The sequence below is a fragment of the Punica granatum genome, chromosome 5 (assembly GCF_007655135.1).
Source record: "Punica granatum isolate Tunisia-2019 chromosome 5, ASM765513v2, whole genome shotgun sequence".
Classification (NCBI taxonomy): Eukaryota; Viridiplantae; Streptophyta; class Magnoliopsida; order Myrtales; family Lythraceae; genus Punica; species Punica granatum.
Genome location: NC_045131.1, coordinates 24,001,767 through 24,018,999, shown reverse-complemented (window position 1 = coordinate 24,018,999; position 17,233 = coordinate 24,001,767). Strand labels below are relative to the sequence as shown.

Below are 17,233 nucleotides of genomic sequence, written 5' to 3'. Positions count from 1 at the left end.
ATTATAGGCCCAAAAAAAGGTTTATTGGTGCCGAAAGAGTGACGGGAGAAAACATGGGACGAAAATGAAGGTAGTCATATAAAACAACATTGAGTTAAGAAGGAAAAAGTGGTCAAAGTAGCGAGGAAAGAGAGTAACGTGGAAGAGATAAATTATCCCAAAATTTCATGCACTATTTAATTCAATTTTACCCTTGTTAAGCTTTCCTTCTTATTAATAGGGACAACTCATCCCACTAAGGAATAAACCATTCACAACGTGAATTTTCTGCATTTACGAAAACTTGAACCCAAAAGACCTTACTTAAACTAAACAAACGTCGAACCGTTTGAACCAATCCATGATTCACTAAGTTATTCTTTTATATTAGTAGTATAAATGTATGTATATAGTAGTAATAGAGAATAATAAAAATTTACCGACATGATCAAATATGATCAAGTACTTGACTAAAAGAGGTGCGATAGAGCTCACACTGGACTTCAGATCGGTATAAAAGACCTCAAACTGTGTTGTTCAACGGATAAAAGATACACTAACTTGACAATTCAAAGATGTCTCCTAATGTCTTGAAAGCCTCACCAGCTGAAGAACCCGATACGTAAATGAAGAAAACCGATGCTAATGTATAATCTAAAGACTAAATTACAATGTCAAGGCCAGCGTTGAAAGTACAAAGAAACCAATGAGTACAGAATACTATACCACTTATTCATTGGTCTACATTCAACCTTCTCTTTGTCACACATTCCATGCCGAACATTATTTGATGTACACTTCCCAAAATTTCATTGATCACATGCGTGGATCAAGCTTTCTCAAACAAATGCCATTGCTTTTGTGCTAATTGAATAACTATCACTATAACTTAAGACCAAAAAAGTTAAAAAAAAAACGATCGATTCTTCCCAGAGGAGATCACGGTGAGAGAAACAGAATACCAGGCTATTCGGCGCCCTTACTTGCCTTGTGTGAGTTCACCAGTTGCATCTGGACATCCTGAGAGACCGGTGCGTGCTCTTTGTACTCCATCGTGAATTCTCCCTTGCCCTGCATGCGGGAAAACAGCTGTAAGCATTCAAAAGAAAATGCATCCTTGTCCTTCAATCAGATTACATAAATGGTGTTTCTTTTTCACCTGTGTCATTGAACGGAGAGAAGTAGAATACCCAAACATATTATTCAACGGGACCTACAGAAGATAAAAAACAGAGGGTGAATTATTTCTCTCATTTTCCAAACAAGCGCACTGTTTACTATTAGCAGAGAAGGAGGTATATGCTAATTTCCTCGAGCGGACCAAGTATATAAAAAGTACGGAGAGGAAATTATTCGTACATGAGCAGTGATCACAGAGTCGTCTCCGTCCTGATCATTTCCAACGATAACACCTTTCCTCCTGTAATAAGATTGCCGATGAGAAAGTGTCTTTTAAGTTTGGGATGTCGACAGAGAAAAAGACATAAAATGATGACAGGAGAAGAATGCAACTCAGCACTCACTTGTTGATATCACCGGCAACAGTACCCTGAAATTCCGTCGGTACTTTCAGCTCCACCAGCATGATAGGCTCCAATATCACAGGTCTCGCAGCAGAGTAACACTGTTAATCACAAAAAGATTGTGAGGATAAAAGTAAAACAATGGGGGCAAAAATCAACATACGGTCTGTCCAAAGAAGTGCCATGAAATTACTAGATACCTGTCTGAAAGCATATATAGCTGCTAATTTGAAGGCCAACTCGCTGGAATCAACAGCATGTGAGGCACCATCGGTGAGAACGACGCGTATATTTTCAACCGGGTGACCAATTAAGGAGCCCCTGTAAATCAAGTGAAATAAGTACATCTATATCAGATTATAATCCATGTAAACATCACATCATATTTGACAAGTAAGAGGGGAAGATAAAACAAGGGGGTAAGCGAAGCACGAGCAGTTTCTGGGGTTTTGGAGGGGGAATGGGACAGGAGATGGGAGAAAGAGAAGAAGAGATGGAGATCATACGAGTTTGCAGCTTCTCTAAATCCCTTCTCAATCGCTGGAATAAATCCGGAAGGTATAGCCTGTCCCACGATCATGTTCTCGAATTCAAACTTAACGGGTGATCCAGCTGGAAGGGGTTCGACGTACCTGCCGATTCAAAGAAACAAACACTAGAAAGAATTAGGATAAGATATGACCATATACTTCACAATCATGTCCATGCGAAGTCTGCAACTTATTAGCGGTAATATATTTCATCAGAAATCGGCACGACAAATCCGCAACAACAGAGCACTTAAAACAGCACTTCATGGCCTTTGCCAAGTGGCCGCCTACAATGGCCTTGTGAAGAGGTCAAAATGTACATGATTAGGTGTACGTAAGTAGAATCTTACATGAGTACCTCGTAAAAGTTAAAAAAAAAGATAAAAAGAAACAATTCGAAGAAAAACACAAAATTTACTCTTTAAAAAAAAAAATTCCATTCACTTACCCGCACACCCTTCCATATTGACCCTGTCCACCAGTTTGCTTCTTATGAAGGTAATCAAACTCAGCACGATGAGTAACAGTCTCCCTGAAGTTCACACGAGGCTTTCCAACAGTTGCGTCAACCTACACCAGACATGATTTGAACAGAACCATGCAAAACTAGAAGGGTTAAAACGTACACTTTATTAAATCAGCAACAGGTCATCCAACTTCTGGTTAAGGCAAAAGGCACCTTGTATTCTCTCCGAATTCGTTCAACATATATGTCGAGATGCAACTCTCCCATACCGGAAATAATGGTCTGTTGAAAAAAGAAAATAGCATTACTATTTGTGTTAATCCATTAACAGATGACAAACAAAACAATGAGTTGAAAGCAACTTATGTCAAACCTGTCCACTCTCAGGATCCAATCCAACACGGAAGGTCGGGTCTTCCTTCTGAAAACGATTCAAGGCTTTGGAAAACTATATAGAGAAGTGCAGATGGTGGTCTTGGTCATTGAGAGTAAACTAATTAGTAAGGTACAACGACGAAGCAATGAGTTCCAGTGAAATTGCTCACTTGTCCTCCAGAATCTTTTGAAACTGGTGAGACAGCTAACGACATCACTGGTTCGGGAACATTCATAGAAGTCATGGTGTATCTAACTGACCCATCAGTAAATGTATCACCTGAAAACATATTGAACAAAAGGATACAAATCCATATAAACAGTCAGAAGAGTCAAAAATAAAAGAATTTCACACACACACACACACATTATATGCAACATGTTTCACTTTCATCACTTTGTCAGTAGTAAAAACATCTTCGTCTACGAGGTTCATTCACTAGGAATCAAATAAAGGTAAATACAATGTCCAGACTCCATGGATTCAAAGGTAAGAATCAGACCTGAAGCACAGTCAACACCAAAAACTGCCACGATTTGTCCAGCATGTGCCTCTTGAATGTCCTGTTAGATATTTGGTTTAGTAACAGTGAATCACCCCATCAATGAGATTTTAAAATCTTCAAAATTCAGCTAGTGTAGGAACGAAAAATCAGTTATCCTGAGCAGCAAGTTACCTCCATTTCATCAGAATGCATCCGTACAAGGCGGGGAACCTGTGCGGAAATATCAAATAGAGGGTAAACAAAGCAATAATGCTGGACTCAACTGGAAAGTCACGCAAACGACCCAGCAATTAATAATTGAAAACAGAAACATTCTCCTCGTCGAATTATAGCTTCTCATAGGTGACATAAATCATCTAATACATGGGGATATTATAATTCAGAAGTATGATTACTATGTAATTAAATGATCACGAATGCTGAACAAAGTGGGTTATACTGGCTTAAATTGGAAATTGACTAAGAAGATCGATGGAAGTATATGAAAGCCAGATCTCTCCATGTCCAGATCCAGCCACCCATTACTTTTCAAGCTCAAACATATAAAATCTCAAACATGATAATCATTTTACCAGCCCATTCTTATGGTGCGTTTGGTTTCAGAGTTAAAGTAACTTTGATTTTAATTTTGATTTTGATTGTGGAAAATGACAAATAAGATGGGATTATAAATTTGACTTGGGAAACGTGTGTTTTTGTTATGTAGTGTGTTGAGTTAAAGTTAAAAATTTTTACTTGGGAAATGTGTGTTTTTGTTGTGTAGTGTGTTGAATTAACGTTAAAGTTTTTTTATTGTGAATCCAAACAAGGCCTTATATTTTCTTCTTCAATCAGCATAAATCTGAACACACAATCCAGAGTGCATCAAAAAATCGAACCAACATATAAATCAAACATATATGTGTATATAATTAAGTAGAGGATCGCCAAAGCCAGAACACTGAATCAACTCACCTTAAGCTTCTTCCCAGTGTTCACATTGATAATGAAATCACCCTTGCGTATTACACCCTCATATATTCTTCCAGAAACCACAAAAGTAGTAAGAAATTTATTAGATACATGTGTAGTTTATAAATCTACAGTGCTGGCATATAAAAGTGCAATTAGAAAACTTGCAACTGCACCAATCAAATAAGAACCAAAGGTACCAACATGTTCAAGCGATTCAACGCTTGTTTACCTTAAGCAATTCTCAGGTTTCGAGTCTTGTGAATGGAGAAAATCCATAATTGGAACCCTTAGCGGACAGACCCGACTCAAATTGGATTAGTCAGGGCCAATTCGGTTTTTGGATACTAAGGTGGAACACCGAAAAAATAAGACCCAAAGGTAGGACCAAACTATACCTCAAAAATGTTAACTGACCAAAGCGCCCTTCCTCAAGCTTAAAGGCCAATGCAACAAGAGGCCCATTGGGTGTTCCAGACAACGCAACCTGCATGGCAGGAACATGTCACTGAAAATTTTCAATTCAAGACACCCCACTGGATAAGTACATATAGGCATAATATTTGGACCTTTTCTTCCTTCTTGTTTTGATCAAGAGCATAGTTCCTGACTTCAGTTGGGCAAGGCAAATAGTCAAGAACACCATCCAGAAGTGGCTGTACTCCCTGAAAGAACCACAGTAAAACATGAAATCTAAATTTGCTTTTGCTTGATCTGATTTTAACAAATTAAAGAAATTGTAAGGCAAGAGAAGGCCTATCAAAAGCCCTTGCAACCCCAGACAAATGTCAAGTTTAAGCTGACCCAAACAAAAGCTTCAACTTACATTCATCATCTAACCAGAGAGAGAGAGGCAATTAAGCAATCTATTATTTAATATGACGACAATTTACTTGCTTGCAATTAGCATTGCTTTTTGAACAATTATCACTTAGTTGTAAGCCCAAAAAAAAAAAATCAAATTTGTCTCATTTCAAGACAACATTTTCACAACCAAAAGCACAACTAAATAAAAGTATAAACAAAAGACAAGCACTGAGGTAACTCGATCTGAAACAACTAACAGATATACTGCACAGAACATGAACATGGCATTTGGGGAAACACAATATGAACTGAACAGAGCAGTTTCTAAGAAGCCAAAGGTCAGCAATGCTCTATCACGAAGATAAAAACAGAAAGGAAAACAAAGTGCTATCATAGTTTATTGACCATAGGAGGAAGAAAAATCAAAGCGTATGAGAATTTAGCTGCAATATACGTTAGAAAGCAAGCGTATTAGCAGTTTCAGAAATCATCAATAGAAAGCCAAAAGGGCATGTGCTCAATAACTACAATTTTTTGGGTAATTACCTCGTTAGATATCCAGATAAACAATTATCATAATAACAACATGTGAACAGAAAAGATAGATCAAGTATCTGATATATTTTTTGCCAAGGAAATGATTCAAGTTACAGATATAGGTAACCAATGAACCCTAGCTCGCATTATGAGGCCATACAAACAATACAGTACCTTGTTCTTGAATGCGCTACCCATAAATACAGGCACAAATTTCCGAGCTATGGTAGCCCTGCGGATTGCTTCCTACAAAAGGCGAATATCATAATTTTAAAGATTACAACAATGAGAAGCCAAACTGATAGTCCATCAAGATAGAAAACAAATGTTTATGGGAAGTGAACAGAAATATGAAAAGAGGAAAACAGAAAACTTTCAGAATACAATAATCACACAGTTATACGCCAAGAAAACTTTAATCCAGGAAATTCTTAATATGTGCCCCTAGGAAGCCAGAAAACATCCTAATCTCAGGCTATTTCTGAGACTTATCGTAAAAATTTCACCCAAAACTCACCTCCAAATCAGTAGGAGTTATTGGCTCATCATTGAGGAATGCTTCTGCAAGTTTATCATCAACTTCTGAGACCACTTCAATCAGTTCTCGCCTCTTTTCAGCTACCAAGTCCTCCATATTAGCAGGTACTTCTTCTGAGACAACCTTTTCACTGCATGAGGTAACAAAGCGCTAAAGTAAATAGTGGAAAATTAATTATCTCAGGGTAAAACCAGGCGAACGTACCCATTAGAACCCCGAAAATAATAAGCTTTCATCTTAACAAGATCAACAAGACCCTGGAACTCCTCTTCCAGACCTATTGGAGCTTGCACCGCAGCACTATGGTGTCGCAGTTTAGCCCTTGCCTGAAATTAAAACAAAATCTATCTAAATCACCTATAGATTTGGATCAATAACAAGTGGGTGATTCACTTGTCTATGCATCGTAGCTTTTCCAAGAATTAAAAGCTAGATACCCTAGATGCACTGCTCTGAAACTGCTCCATTGTTGCTTATATCAGGTTTCATCTAATGGCTCATGAAAACATTAAAATGGTACAGTTATGTCCACTGACTCACAAAATTAACATTCAATAAATAAATAGTTCGCAGAATTTCGTGCATTCACTGAAAACAGAATGTAGACTGCCCTTCTCACCAGGCAAATTAACAAAAGGGTTTGAATCTATAACCTTTTGCAGCCTAATGACTCGAAAATATTTCTATGCCATACCTGGTTCAGAACTTTCCAAGGATCAGCTCCCATTCGATCAAGTTTATTAATAAATGCAAGTCTTGGGACCTCATATCTTCTCATCTGGCGGTCAACAGTAATAGATTGACTTTGTACACCGCCAACACTACATAGGACGAGAATGGCACCATCAAGAACACGCAAAGCCCTCTCAACTTCAATGGTGAAATCAACGTGTCCAGGCGTGTCAATAATGTTAACCTGGTATTTAGAAAGAAATATAATGAAAAATCAGATACGCGAGTAAAATAAGTCAAGAAATGTTGCAAGAATCTATCTAAATGTTGCAAGAGTAAAATAAGTCATCAAGCGGATGCATAGGATAATTCCTTTAAAGCACAGATGCAAAGCTTTATGGCTAATCCATATAAATAATAAACGGTTATATAGGATATAGCAAAGAAAATGAAAGGGTAATCCGTAATAAACCAAGAAATGTGTAACCCAGTGAAAATTGCAAGCATAGCATATTCAATAACAACCTAAGTCAACCCCCTAAGCAATCTAATAATAGCAACTCAAAAAGGCGTCCATTGCTTCAGTTTCATAAACAAATGCGTTTCCTTTTACCTATCAATTTTGAAGGGGCAAAGAAAGGTCAAAAATGTTTCTATCAAAGAACATTTTCTACATTGTGCAATTCAACACTCTCCTAGTCTTATTTTCGTTCACCAAAACCACGACAGAGTCCAGAAATGTTCCACATTTCCTGCAACCAAAGAAGCATTCGGACCTCCTCCATCATTTTCTGATGTTTGCAAATATCCTAATCCACCCCACAACCAATTCAATGAGCTCAAACGACGAGCTTGACCGGAGACGAGCACCAATTATGATTTTTTGCAGTACTTCTTTGTCCCTGTTGCAAGGAAACAGAATTACAGAGTATACGCGAACCTGAATACCGAGTACTCTGTTACCTGGTAGCCGTTCCAAGTGCAATAAGTGGCGGCGGACTGAATCGTAATCCCCTTCTCTCGCTCCAAATCCATGGAGTCCATCTTTGCGCCGACCCCGTCCTTCCCCCTGACCTCATGAATCTCGTGGATCCTCCCCGTGTAGAACAGGATCCGCTCGGTAAGAGTAGTCTTCCCGGAGTCGATGTGGGCGGAGATACCAATGTTCCGGAGACGTCCCATGGACTCCTTCCACCACGGCTCCTTGTCCTCCTTGGCCCGCGCGAGGTTCCCCGACGAGAAATGGCGGCAGCGGCCGCCGAGGAGGAGGAGTGAGGCTAAGGTCGACTGGGGACCGTGGAGCCGCGAGGGGGCGGCGGCGGCGGAGGAGGATGAGGCGGTGGTGAGAGAGTATAGGAGGCGGGAGCCGGAGGAACGGGAGAACCGCGCCATGGTTGGGGCCGGTGCAGGGGTCTGTGAGGGGCTGTGTTAGGGTTTTGCACCGAACCCACCGAGAAATCCAACCCTCAGCGGTCGGGTTTTGGGTTCAGTTCAGCTCAGAAGGCTTTTGACTCCCTGTGATCGGATCAACGTGGAGGCCATTTATTTTCGCAATTAAAATCACGACTTTAACTTTTAACTTTTAACTTTTAACTCAATGCAATGCATAATAAAAATATATATTTTTTAAATTAAAAATTTTAATTTTAACTTTAACTCAAAATACTGTATAATAAAAATATACGTTTTCCAAGTCAAATTTATAATTTCAACTCATTTTTCATTTTCCACAATCAAAATCAAAGTTATTTTTAACTCTGAATCCAAACGCACCATTAACTTTAACTTTAACTCAACACACTACACAACAAAAATACACATTTTCCAAATAAAAAATTTTAACTTTAATTTTAACTCAACATACTACACAATCATTTATCATTTTCCATAATCAAAATCAGAATTACTTTAATTCTGAAACTAAACGCACCACACATGATTGTGCTGTGTCGGGTGGGGGAGAATCGGTAGGGTCATATTTCTCACGGGTCGGGCTTTTTTTAAATAAAAAAATTACCCTGTACGGCATAATTTGATTATCTTTTTCACGCTACGATATAAATAGAAATAATTCACTATATAATACGAAAACTTGACATGCAGCAGCACAAATACATTTTTTATGTCAAATCTAACGCAACTTTTAGCGACCGTTAGAAAAGTAGAAGGAAAGTTGAGTTGCCCTTCACGATGTTCATTTTGCAAACGCTGACAAAAACATTAAAAATAAAATTAAAATTAAAAAAGGGGCGAGGGGAAGCAGGGCAGATTGGGAGAGGGAGCTTTTCTCCGGCGACCGCCCCACCTCAATCGAGATTACGGGAGGCCTGAGAGGTCTCTGGGGATCTCCCTTGAGGGGGGCAGCCGACAGAGAGGAGCCCCCTCCCTTAATCTACCCCTCCTTTGTTTCTTTTTCAAGAATTAAGGGATGAGCAGATAGGGGGAGGGGCTTCCCTCCGCCGACCGCCCCATTCAGCTTTCCATTCGTTTTTCTAGCGGTCTTTAAACTAGCATGAAAATGGTTGCAAAGCTCTTTTGTACGACGTAATTTTCCCCTTTTTTTCGCAAAGGGGAATCCCCCTAGCCCCAGTTCATTACAATATTAAATGGGACTAACATATGGAAGGTTATTCTATGGAGTCCACAATATTTCTTTTTCTTTAACATTTTTTTTTTTTTACGTTTGATCAAAACGTCTCGTCTTACATTTTTTTACGTTTCAAATAAGACTATTCACTATTTCCCGAAGCTCGATCTCTCCAACAGATGAACCATATATGTACTATCTCACCTTTTTTTTCCTTATTTTTCCGTCGCCCCACCCAATGAATTATTAGAATTCATTTCCAACATAGCCTTTGTAATCATAAACAAAATATTCAGTCGTTTCATTCGCTTATCGGTTATTGGTTAGATTTCGATTTAACCCTAAATCCTTGACGAAAATTTATTCTCGAGCCAATGTTCTGAATTTTCATTGGCTCAACACTCCTTTTTTACCCTTAATGAACTGATTTATCTAGTTATGGGACAAAGTAATGATGTATTCTGAAATACTCTTTGGTCATTTTCTTTCTCGATAAAATATATATAATGTGTTCCAGAGGAGGCTAGCAGCCACAACACAACATGTATAGCAGAGATCCAATCAAATATGTGCTCTCCCTAGGATGAATCACATAATACCACCAGTAAGGGAATAACAAAAGAACTTGCGTGCTCTTGTTTTAGTCTCGCTGCTGTAGAACTCACTCAAGCTTAGATAATTGAGCATCCTAAGAATATAACTACTCTTTGTGTTACCGTTACCGAGTATACAAAGCTAGTTATAAGTGAGACTCTTGGACATGAGCTATAAACCATATTACGTTGTTTCGACTATCTTCTGAACCACGATCATGAAGATGATCCCACGAACTGCAGTGACTGCGGTGTCCACATTCGTGGGTAAACCATATACCTCATTTCTCTCAGCAAACCTAATTCCTTGAATCAGATGTTGGATATTAGAAGCTCGAGGGTATGAACTGTATGGCCAACTCCAACTTCCATTTAATAAATTACTCCTTTTCATTTTTCATAAATTTTTCTGTACAATTTTCATATGCTTTATTTCGGGAAGTCATTGGTTAGAGTTTCAGGCTTAGTTTGGGGGTGTTGTTACTAATTGAAAAGCGTTGCAATAGACTATTGAAAAATAAGTGTTGATTTCATGGTAAATTAAAGTGTTTGGAAGAGCCTAATTAAACTCTCAAAATTAAAATAGGTGCTTAAAATAAAAACATAAGCAATTTACGTAGGGAAAACCATATTTGCAACGGCCAAACTTAGCCTTTGTTTTGAAATTATTTATTTAATACTGCTTCTGCTTAAAAAAATAGTAAAAAGCACTTATTGAACCTCCTAATGCACTCCCCAAAGAACTCTTTGAGTTTGTAGTTTAATTTAGGATGATATCATATTACTTTATTTTGTACAATTTAGGAATTTCGAGTAGCGTGAAGTGTTTTTCGCTTTTCTATAGACAATGCGTCCTATTTGAGTAGTTGAAACATGAAAATATATCATGGAAAATCTAAGAAAATAATATTCTAAAAATTGGGATCACTGAATATTGAACATGAAATCTCTTGATTAGGCGAGAGCGTACGCTATTGTACTATACTCATTTTTTAGGGAAAAAAAATAACTTTAGCAATATGTTTTTATTCTGCATAAGAAAATATTGGAATCCAAGTTATTTCGACATGTATACTTGCATGCATCTATTGATTCATTGCAATAATTTTTTTAGAATATAATTCATAATATCACTTTTCAGTTTAAAAAAAAAAGGCCCTAAAGGAATAGATAGATCATGAAGGATAATAAAGGGGCAAGACGAGTACTACAAATAACAATCAAAATTAGGACCTCTTAGTCCTAAGTCACCAACAAAGTAACAGCACCAAATCCTTCTTTTTCGCAACATCTTTTCTACTGATGGTACAAAAGCAATTAAAAAAAACTCACAAAAGTTCCTATTAAAAAGCAAAGCAGCAAAGCAAAAGAAAACTCCAGCTCCATTCCTACTTTTTTTTTATGTATGGCTTTCCAAATCTATGATTTAAAGAGTATTTACTCCAAAATATCTATATATATATATATATGTGTGGTAGAATTCTCAATTGACATAGATATATATAGATTTACAGCATTAAAAATAGGGATTATGGTTTTATTTTACCAGACAGTATATGCTTGCTCCTACAAACTGAATTATATTGCGAAGTCTTTAACAATGAGATTGTCCGGAGAGTTTCTTATTAAGTAAACCTTAAATAAAGCAAACCTTAAATGACAATGACAATGCAGTCAAGTACGGTTCCAAGTATCATAAGCCTGGTATTCATCAAATGCAACATGTATATCTATACAGACACATCAGGTTCAGATCGCCCGCTAATCAGACCGCAAGCAGGCAATGATGTTCTCGTGCATCCTCTGCTCAAACAACTATGCAAGCTGAATCTACGGCCGATGTTTCTATGAGGAAGAATCACCATATAATTTCTCCATTACTGAAGATGAAATCGTTGCTTAAACAACCATTCGTATGACAATGTGGATGAGAATCTAAACTTCGTAAACACCTAACCTGGTTATCTGCGAATGCAAAAATTGACCATTCATTAGCAGTTGCTAATAACAGGAGATCCAACTTGCAAGGTTTGCAAAATGGAACAAAGTAGCAGCTTTGAGTCCTCTGCAGATCATCAGCAGAAGGTGATGATTTCAGGACCCCAAAAAAATACATCCATAAATTTTTCTGGCTGGTATTATGACTGTCCATCTTCGAGATAAGGCGAGGACCTACATGGGCTGCAGCTCCAAATTGTTGCCGGCACCCTCCTTTGAGGGCTCAGCAAGTGGTGAGTCGGTCTTCTGTTCATTGGTGGAGCTCATCTGCTGGACTGGGGGAGGTGCAGTGCTTGGCATCACGACATTGTCGGAAAGGTGGTTCTTCATCTCCCTGTGCTCTTGGCACAGTGCACACCAATGCATGCAACAGTGCACAAGGCATGGGTCACAAGGTGAGTTCTGTATATCAAAACAACAACACAGATATGATTAGCTATGAAAGCGCAACCATCTGTATGATTTCCATGTTTGAAACTACCAGTACTCCATGGAAGTACTTCAATGATTTGTAACAATAGAAAGATGCAATAATTTTGTATGAGAAAAACGTGACCTCGATCTGATCTCGAGCATCTAATTAGCCCATATCCTCCACATCAAAGTACAACCAATTATCCTCGATATAGCAGGGTAGGTCATCAAACAAGATCTTGAACAGACATCTTTCTTATGCAAACATTGAACTTCTACACAAGTTAGAGCTGACAAATTGATGACAAAGAACTCTGCTAGTACTCAAATAGATGGCTTTACATCAGTGAAAATGCAAACCTAAAACTCATGAAACCTTGCTGACAAACTGAGAAATTGTTTGCTTGGCGAGGAAACAAAAATGGTCTGTCAAGGAAATAAAATAAAGGTGGTTGAGTAAACATAGGGATTCTGCCACCCTCAATAAAAATGCCTTAACCTGGGACTACTCACCCCATTTAGCAAGGAAAATGGATGAAAGAACATAACAGTGAAACTGAAGCAATATATAATCAAGAGCATTCTACAGAAGCTTACATTATCGCTACAGTAACAATCATTTTCATATAAATTGGATGGAATCCCAAAGAACAACCTTAAATCCATTATATATACACACACAAGCACACTCACACACACACACACGCGCGCGCGCACATATATATATTTGGCAATGAACGAGGCTAGAAAAGCTAAAGTTGACAACTTCTAAGATCAATCACAGACTATCACAAACTGATTCTGAAAGCCTGTCCCATAAGGACAAGATTTTGTTATAAAAGAACATAAAAATAAATTTTCTAATAGCTGAACAGATCACCGCCCTTTTCCCAGCATAATTGCGATAAACGTGGCTGCCTTTGCCATCAAGTCTCAGTGGAGCCAACCCTAGCAGGGCACCACAGAGCTTGAGCTCAATTTGAAATCACAAGCTCCAGTTCAACTTGGCTTTTTTACTTGAAATCACAAGCTTGAGTTCAACTTGGCTTTTTTAGATTTCTAAATGAGAACAAGCAAGCTGAAAAGTTCAAGATAAGCCTGGTCCAACTTGAGCTCAAGCTTCAGTCAAGCAGTGATTTGTTATTTTGGTTTAAATGATTTGAAAATTAACATCTGAGAAGCTCAATTAGGCTCGCAGCCAGTCAGGTCAAGCATTGCCTGATACAAGCTCAAAAAAATTGGATTGAATTTGAGTAGCCAGTGAATCCATTCATTTACTAGAAGTAAAGGGCATAAAGTAGTCCACCAAGAAAAGAAAAAAGAGGGGGAAAAAAAAGGGGGGGGGCCACAGAGTTATCTAGAGCTTTTCAAGCAGTGAGAAGTTAAACCATTGGAAATCACTCAATGCGACTGCAGCATCACCTTCAGATGATATTTCTTCTGTAATGATTGACGAAATAAGCCAGTATAGATTCCACACATCCACCAAGCAAAGAACAAGCTCTCGCAAATGAGAAATGATGTCTTCGGATCAATTCCATGGAACAGTGCTGTTGCAGCAGCAATGGCCATCCCACCTTCAACACATAAGGCATGGCAAACACAACCATTGGTCCAAGGAATATCTTCCCTCAGTGTTTCAACATTACGTCCAAACAGGACACAGGGACAGAAGAGACCAGTCCAACCTGTAAAGTGGCAATAGCAGTTTTAAGAAAACAAAGACACCTAACAATGAAACACTAATAGCATGTTTTCTGACCTTTATCAACCAATTGAAGTGTCTCTGTGTTAAATTGAACAAAATATAAGCATAATTTGCTGTGAATTCCTTATTGTAGATTTTAAGTAGGCATCCTTTGCAGCATTTACTTAACCATAGATTTTTGAAGAGGAAAAAAGCACATGTAACTAACATGCACTGTTTAGTGAGTGTAGGGGGATCCTTGCTGTCCATACACCAGAAAGATGTGACACGGGAATGCACCAGTTTCAGAGTTTTCAATTTGTCATACATTGTCTTAGTGTGGCTTGCCAATATAAATTTGGAAACTACATTTCTTTCAGAGGACTCATTTCTCACATCTTCTAGAAATAAAGGGTCTACTTATTCTACCTGACCAAACATGATATTAAGGTCCGGGGAGCAAAAAATCTATTCCAACATCAGAAGAGCGGACAACATATCAAGTTGATTGAGCTGATAGAAGAAGGAACATTACAGCTCTCAGGATCATCAGCACAGCCACAGATGCCAGTTGTCCAATCTTCATCGGATGGAGGCTGGTAGCTTTCGGGTAGGGGCTGTCCACATTCATGGCATCTATGGACTATTAACTGTTAAGTAGCACAAGGAATCAGCATTTTGAAAATAGAATGTTCAAGATAATATGCACAGCTCAAGTATCATTTTGCATAGCAGAAGATATGTAATAAGATATCAAATGAGGGGAGTTGCAGCCATTCTGCAAGCGCCTCATATTTAAATTTCTACATGTACTGAGAGATAGTTATCAGTAACAAAAACCAATGTCCAAGACTGATAATTTACTGGCCCTGTTCGAAATCAAACCTTATGATCTGCCCATTAATACAAAAGGAAGAATCATTTTACTAACATAGAGTCACAGTGAAAAATAAATCTTAAAGCACATAGACACAAACAAAAATGCTATTGCATGAGTCCATATCGCAACACCTTCTCTGCATCCACTAGGGATACTTGTTTGCATCCACATTGACTGCATTGCAAGACAGTACCATGAAACCCGGAATTCTAACTAGCATTCGCATTAGGCAGTGACGCTCTTACAAGCTACCAGCAAAACTGGCGAGATCATCATATGACAACCAAATCCAAAAACAAAATTTACCTAGTATAAAAGCAAGTCAAAGGATTTCACAAACTCGAAAAGAAAATTACGTTTGTCTGGCCACGAATTTCACATTTAAATACCAAAGGAGGAACCAGATCCAAAATAGCTTGTCACATCGAAGCAGAGTTTACGTTCAAACAACAGTGAGTGCAATGCAAATTCCCATGCTCCTAAGCAAATCCAAGAAGAAATCACATTCACATTCACATTCCCAAGCCAGGACTGCAGCAGCCTCGAAGACGAAATCCACACATTCTGAGATCAATGACTCTGGAAATCGGATCTAGAAGACAATGCGGACAAAAAACGATACAGTCAGTACCTGAGGGACCTCTATCGGCTGATTGAGCTCACCAGGAGTGATATCCTCCACAGGCGCCTGCTCTTTGGTCAGCCTCACGTATCTCGAATGCGCGTTCCCCTCCGCCATAATGCCCGATCTGATGCGATCGGCGAAGAAGGCACCAGATCAAACAAATCAGTTGAATCCATTGCTCGTGAGCACGAATTTTCACAGCAAAAAAAAAAAAAAAAAATTGAAAATGGCGACGAGAGATTCGAACTCTTACCGTGAAAATGAGGAGATCGATTGCGAAGAGATTCAGAGAGGAAATCGAGAAGAGACGGAGAAACGTTCACCGCAATGCGATTAGCCGAGAGATTTGACCTGAAAATTCACTTTCTATGGGCGCGAATGAGAATGTATCAATGATAGATATCAGCTCCGTCAACCTCAAACGCCATGAGATTTCCGTTTTCTGAGTCCGGGAAATGGGAAAAAGTGATGGAACAAGCGACGTGTTTGGCGGGTTTCATCCCTTCAGATTTGAGTAAATTACGCAAAAAAAAAAAAACCAACTATTGGCCTATCGTTTAAAATTATTTTGAACATTTCACTTCTGTGACAGGACATCTTGTGAGTCTCACATTAATATATTATATATATTTAATTTAGAAAATATAATAAAATTTTAAAACTTACCAAAAGAATTAAAAACAAAACCACATAGAGAGAGGGTGTGCCGAGGGTTTTGCGTGGGCAAAGATCGGCGGTGGACAGGCGTCGCACCACTCCAAACACAACTGCCTAAGGCTTGATTTACGAGTGTTGTTGGTGAAATAAAAGTACTAAAGTATAATTGCTGAAAAATAAGTGTTGATTTTAGAATAAGTAAAAACGTTTGGGAGCTAACAATTTGAAATTGTTAAAATTAAAATTAATACTTAAACTATAAAGTAAGCATAAGTAATTTTGAAAGAAAATCACATTTCTAATTGCAGAAATTAGCCAAACCATGGTTTTGAAATAATTTATCAAACACTGCTTATGCTTAAAACTCAATAAATTAAATATTTATCCATCCGGCATCGCGCTCCCAAACGAAGCTTAAATCTAATTGCAATTGATGCTTGTTCTTATTCTTCTTTCTTTTGTAAACATTTCATTGGCCAATAAGTTATTGGGTCCATTTTCAATTCAAAAGCGCGAGCTGATAGGTTATAATACCCAATCGCTTATAAACTTATGATTTTCTAATCAATTCTTCGACGTGGGATTCTAACTCTTAACACTCGCCCTCGCAAGGCAACGCGTGCACCATCACGTGTTAGGTGCCCTTTAAATAATTATCCTTAAACACCCACTCTCAATAACTGATCACGAGCCAAGCATCCTCTTCCATGCTCAAGCGACGGGGGACAAACTAAATTGATTGCGAACTCCACACTCGGATCTAACTAACATCCGGGCACACTTTATCTGCCCTCACACAAATGTACATTAGACTTGGCGTGATGTGAGCCAATACGGGCAAGCGTTAAAGTAATATGCTCAAATATCAGCTACCAAGTAAAAATTCTACTGAGTTATAAGCGATTGGG

At 38.3% G+C, this 17,233-nt stretch overlaps 2 protein-coding genes across 2 annotated transcripts; both read right to left on the bottom strand.

Annotated features, from left to right (window-relative positions):
• Positions 1-510: 510 nt before the first annotated feature.
• Positions 511-8,406, bottom strand: LOC116208347 (elongation factor G-1, mitochondrial-like). The gene is made up of 20 exons (XM_031541725.1): positions 7,848-8,406; positions 6,907-7,128; positions 6,417-6,538; positions 6,192-6,342; positions 5,849-5,920; positions 4,900-4,995; positions 4,729-4,817; positions 4,334-4,400; positions 3,551-3,589; positions 3,377-3,437; positions 3,044-3,153; positions 2,872-2,946; positions 2,712-2,780; positions 2,481-2,602; positions 2,009-2,134; positions 1,703-1,823; positions 1,503-1,603; positions 1,339-1,399; positions 1,139-1,192; positions 511-1,050 (listed from the first exon to the last, which is right to left on the bottom strand). The coding sequence occupies exons 1-20, from the start codon at positions 8,274-8,276 to the stop codon at positions 946-948; spliced, it is 2,292 nt and encodes a 763-aa protein (XP_031397585.1). The 5' UTR covers positions 8,277-8,406; the 3' UTR covers positions 511-945.
• Positions 8,407-11,733: 3,327 nt separating this feature from the next.
• On the bottom strand, positions 11,734-16,190 carry LOC116209680 (cell number regulator 6). The gene is made up of 6 exons (XM_031543410.1): positions 15,922-16,190; positions 15,675-15,792; positions 14,699-14,813; positions 13,899-14,164; positions 12,241-12,464; positions 11,734-12,029 (listed from the first exon to the last, which is right to left on the bottom strand). The coding sequence occupies exons 2-6, from the start codon at positions 15,780-15,782 to the stop codon at positions 12,026-12,028; spliced, it is 717 nt and encodes a 238-aa protein (XP_031399270.1). The 5' UTR covers positions 15,783-15,792; positions 15,922-16,190; the 3' UTR covers positions 11,734-12,025.
• Between the last annotated feature and the right edge of the window lie 1,043 nt (positions 16,191-17,233).

Coding starts and splice junctions, on each gene's coding strand:
- LOC116208347 (XM_031541725.1), bottom strand. CDS start 8,276: ATGGCGCGGTTCTCCCGTTCCTCCGGCTCCCGCCTCCTATACTCTCTC. Junction 4,818..4,899: donor AAAACAAGAAGGAAGAAAAG/GTCCAAATATTA, acceptor CCTGCCATGCAG/GTTGCGTTGTCTGGAACACC. Junction 2,603..2,711: donor GAATTCGGAGAGAATACAAG/GTGCCTTTTGCC, acceptor TGTCTGGTGTAG/GTTGACGCAACTGTTGGAAA.
- LOC116209680 (XM_031543410.1), bottom strand. CDS start 15,782: ATGGCGGAGGGGAACGCGCATTCGAGATACGTGAGGCTGACCAAAGAG. Junction 14,814..15,674: donor AGCCGATAGAGGTCCCTCAG/GTACTGACTGTA, acceptor GCTACTTAACAG/TTAATAGTCCATAGATGCCA. Junction 12,465..13,898: donor AGAAGAAATATCATCTGAAG/GTGATGCTGCAG, acceptor TTTGATATACAG/AACTCACCTTGTGACCCATG.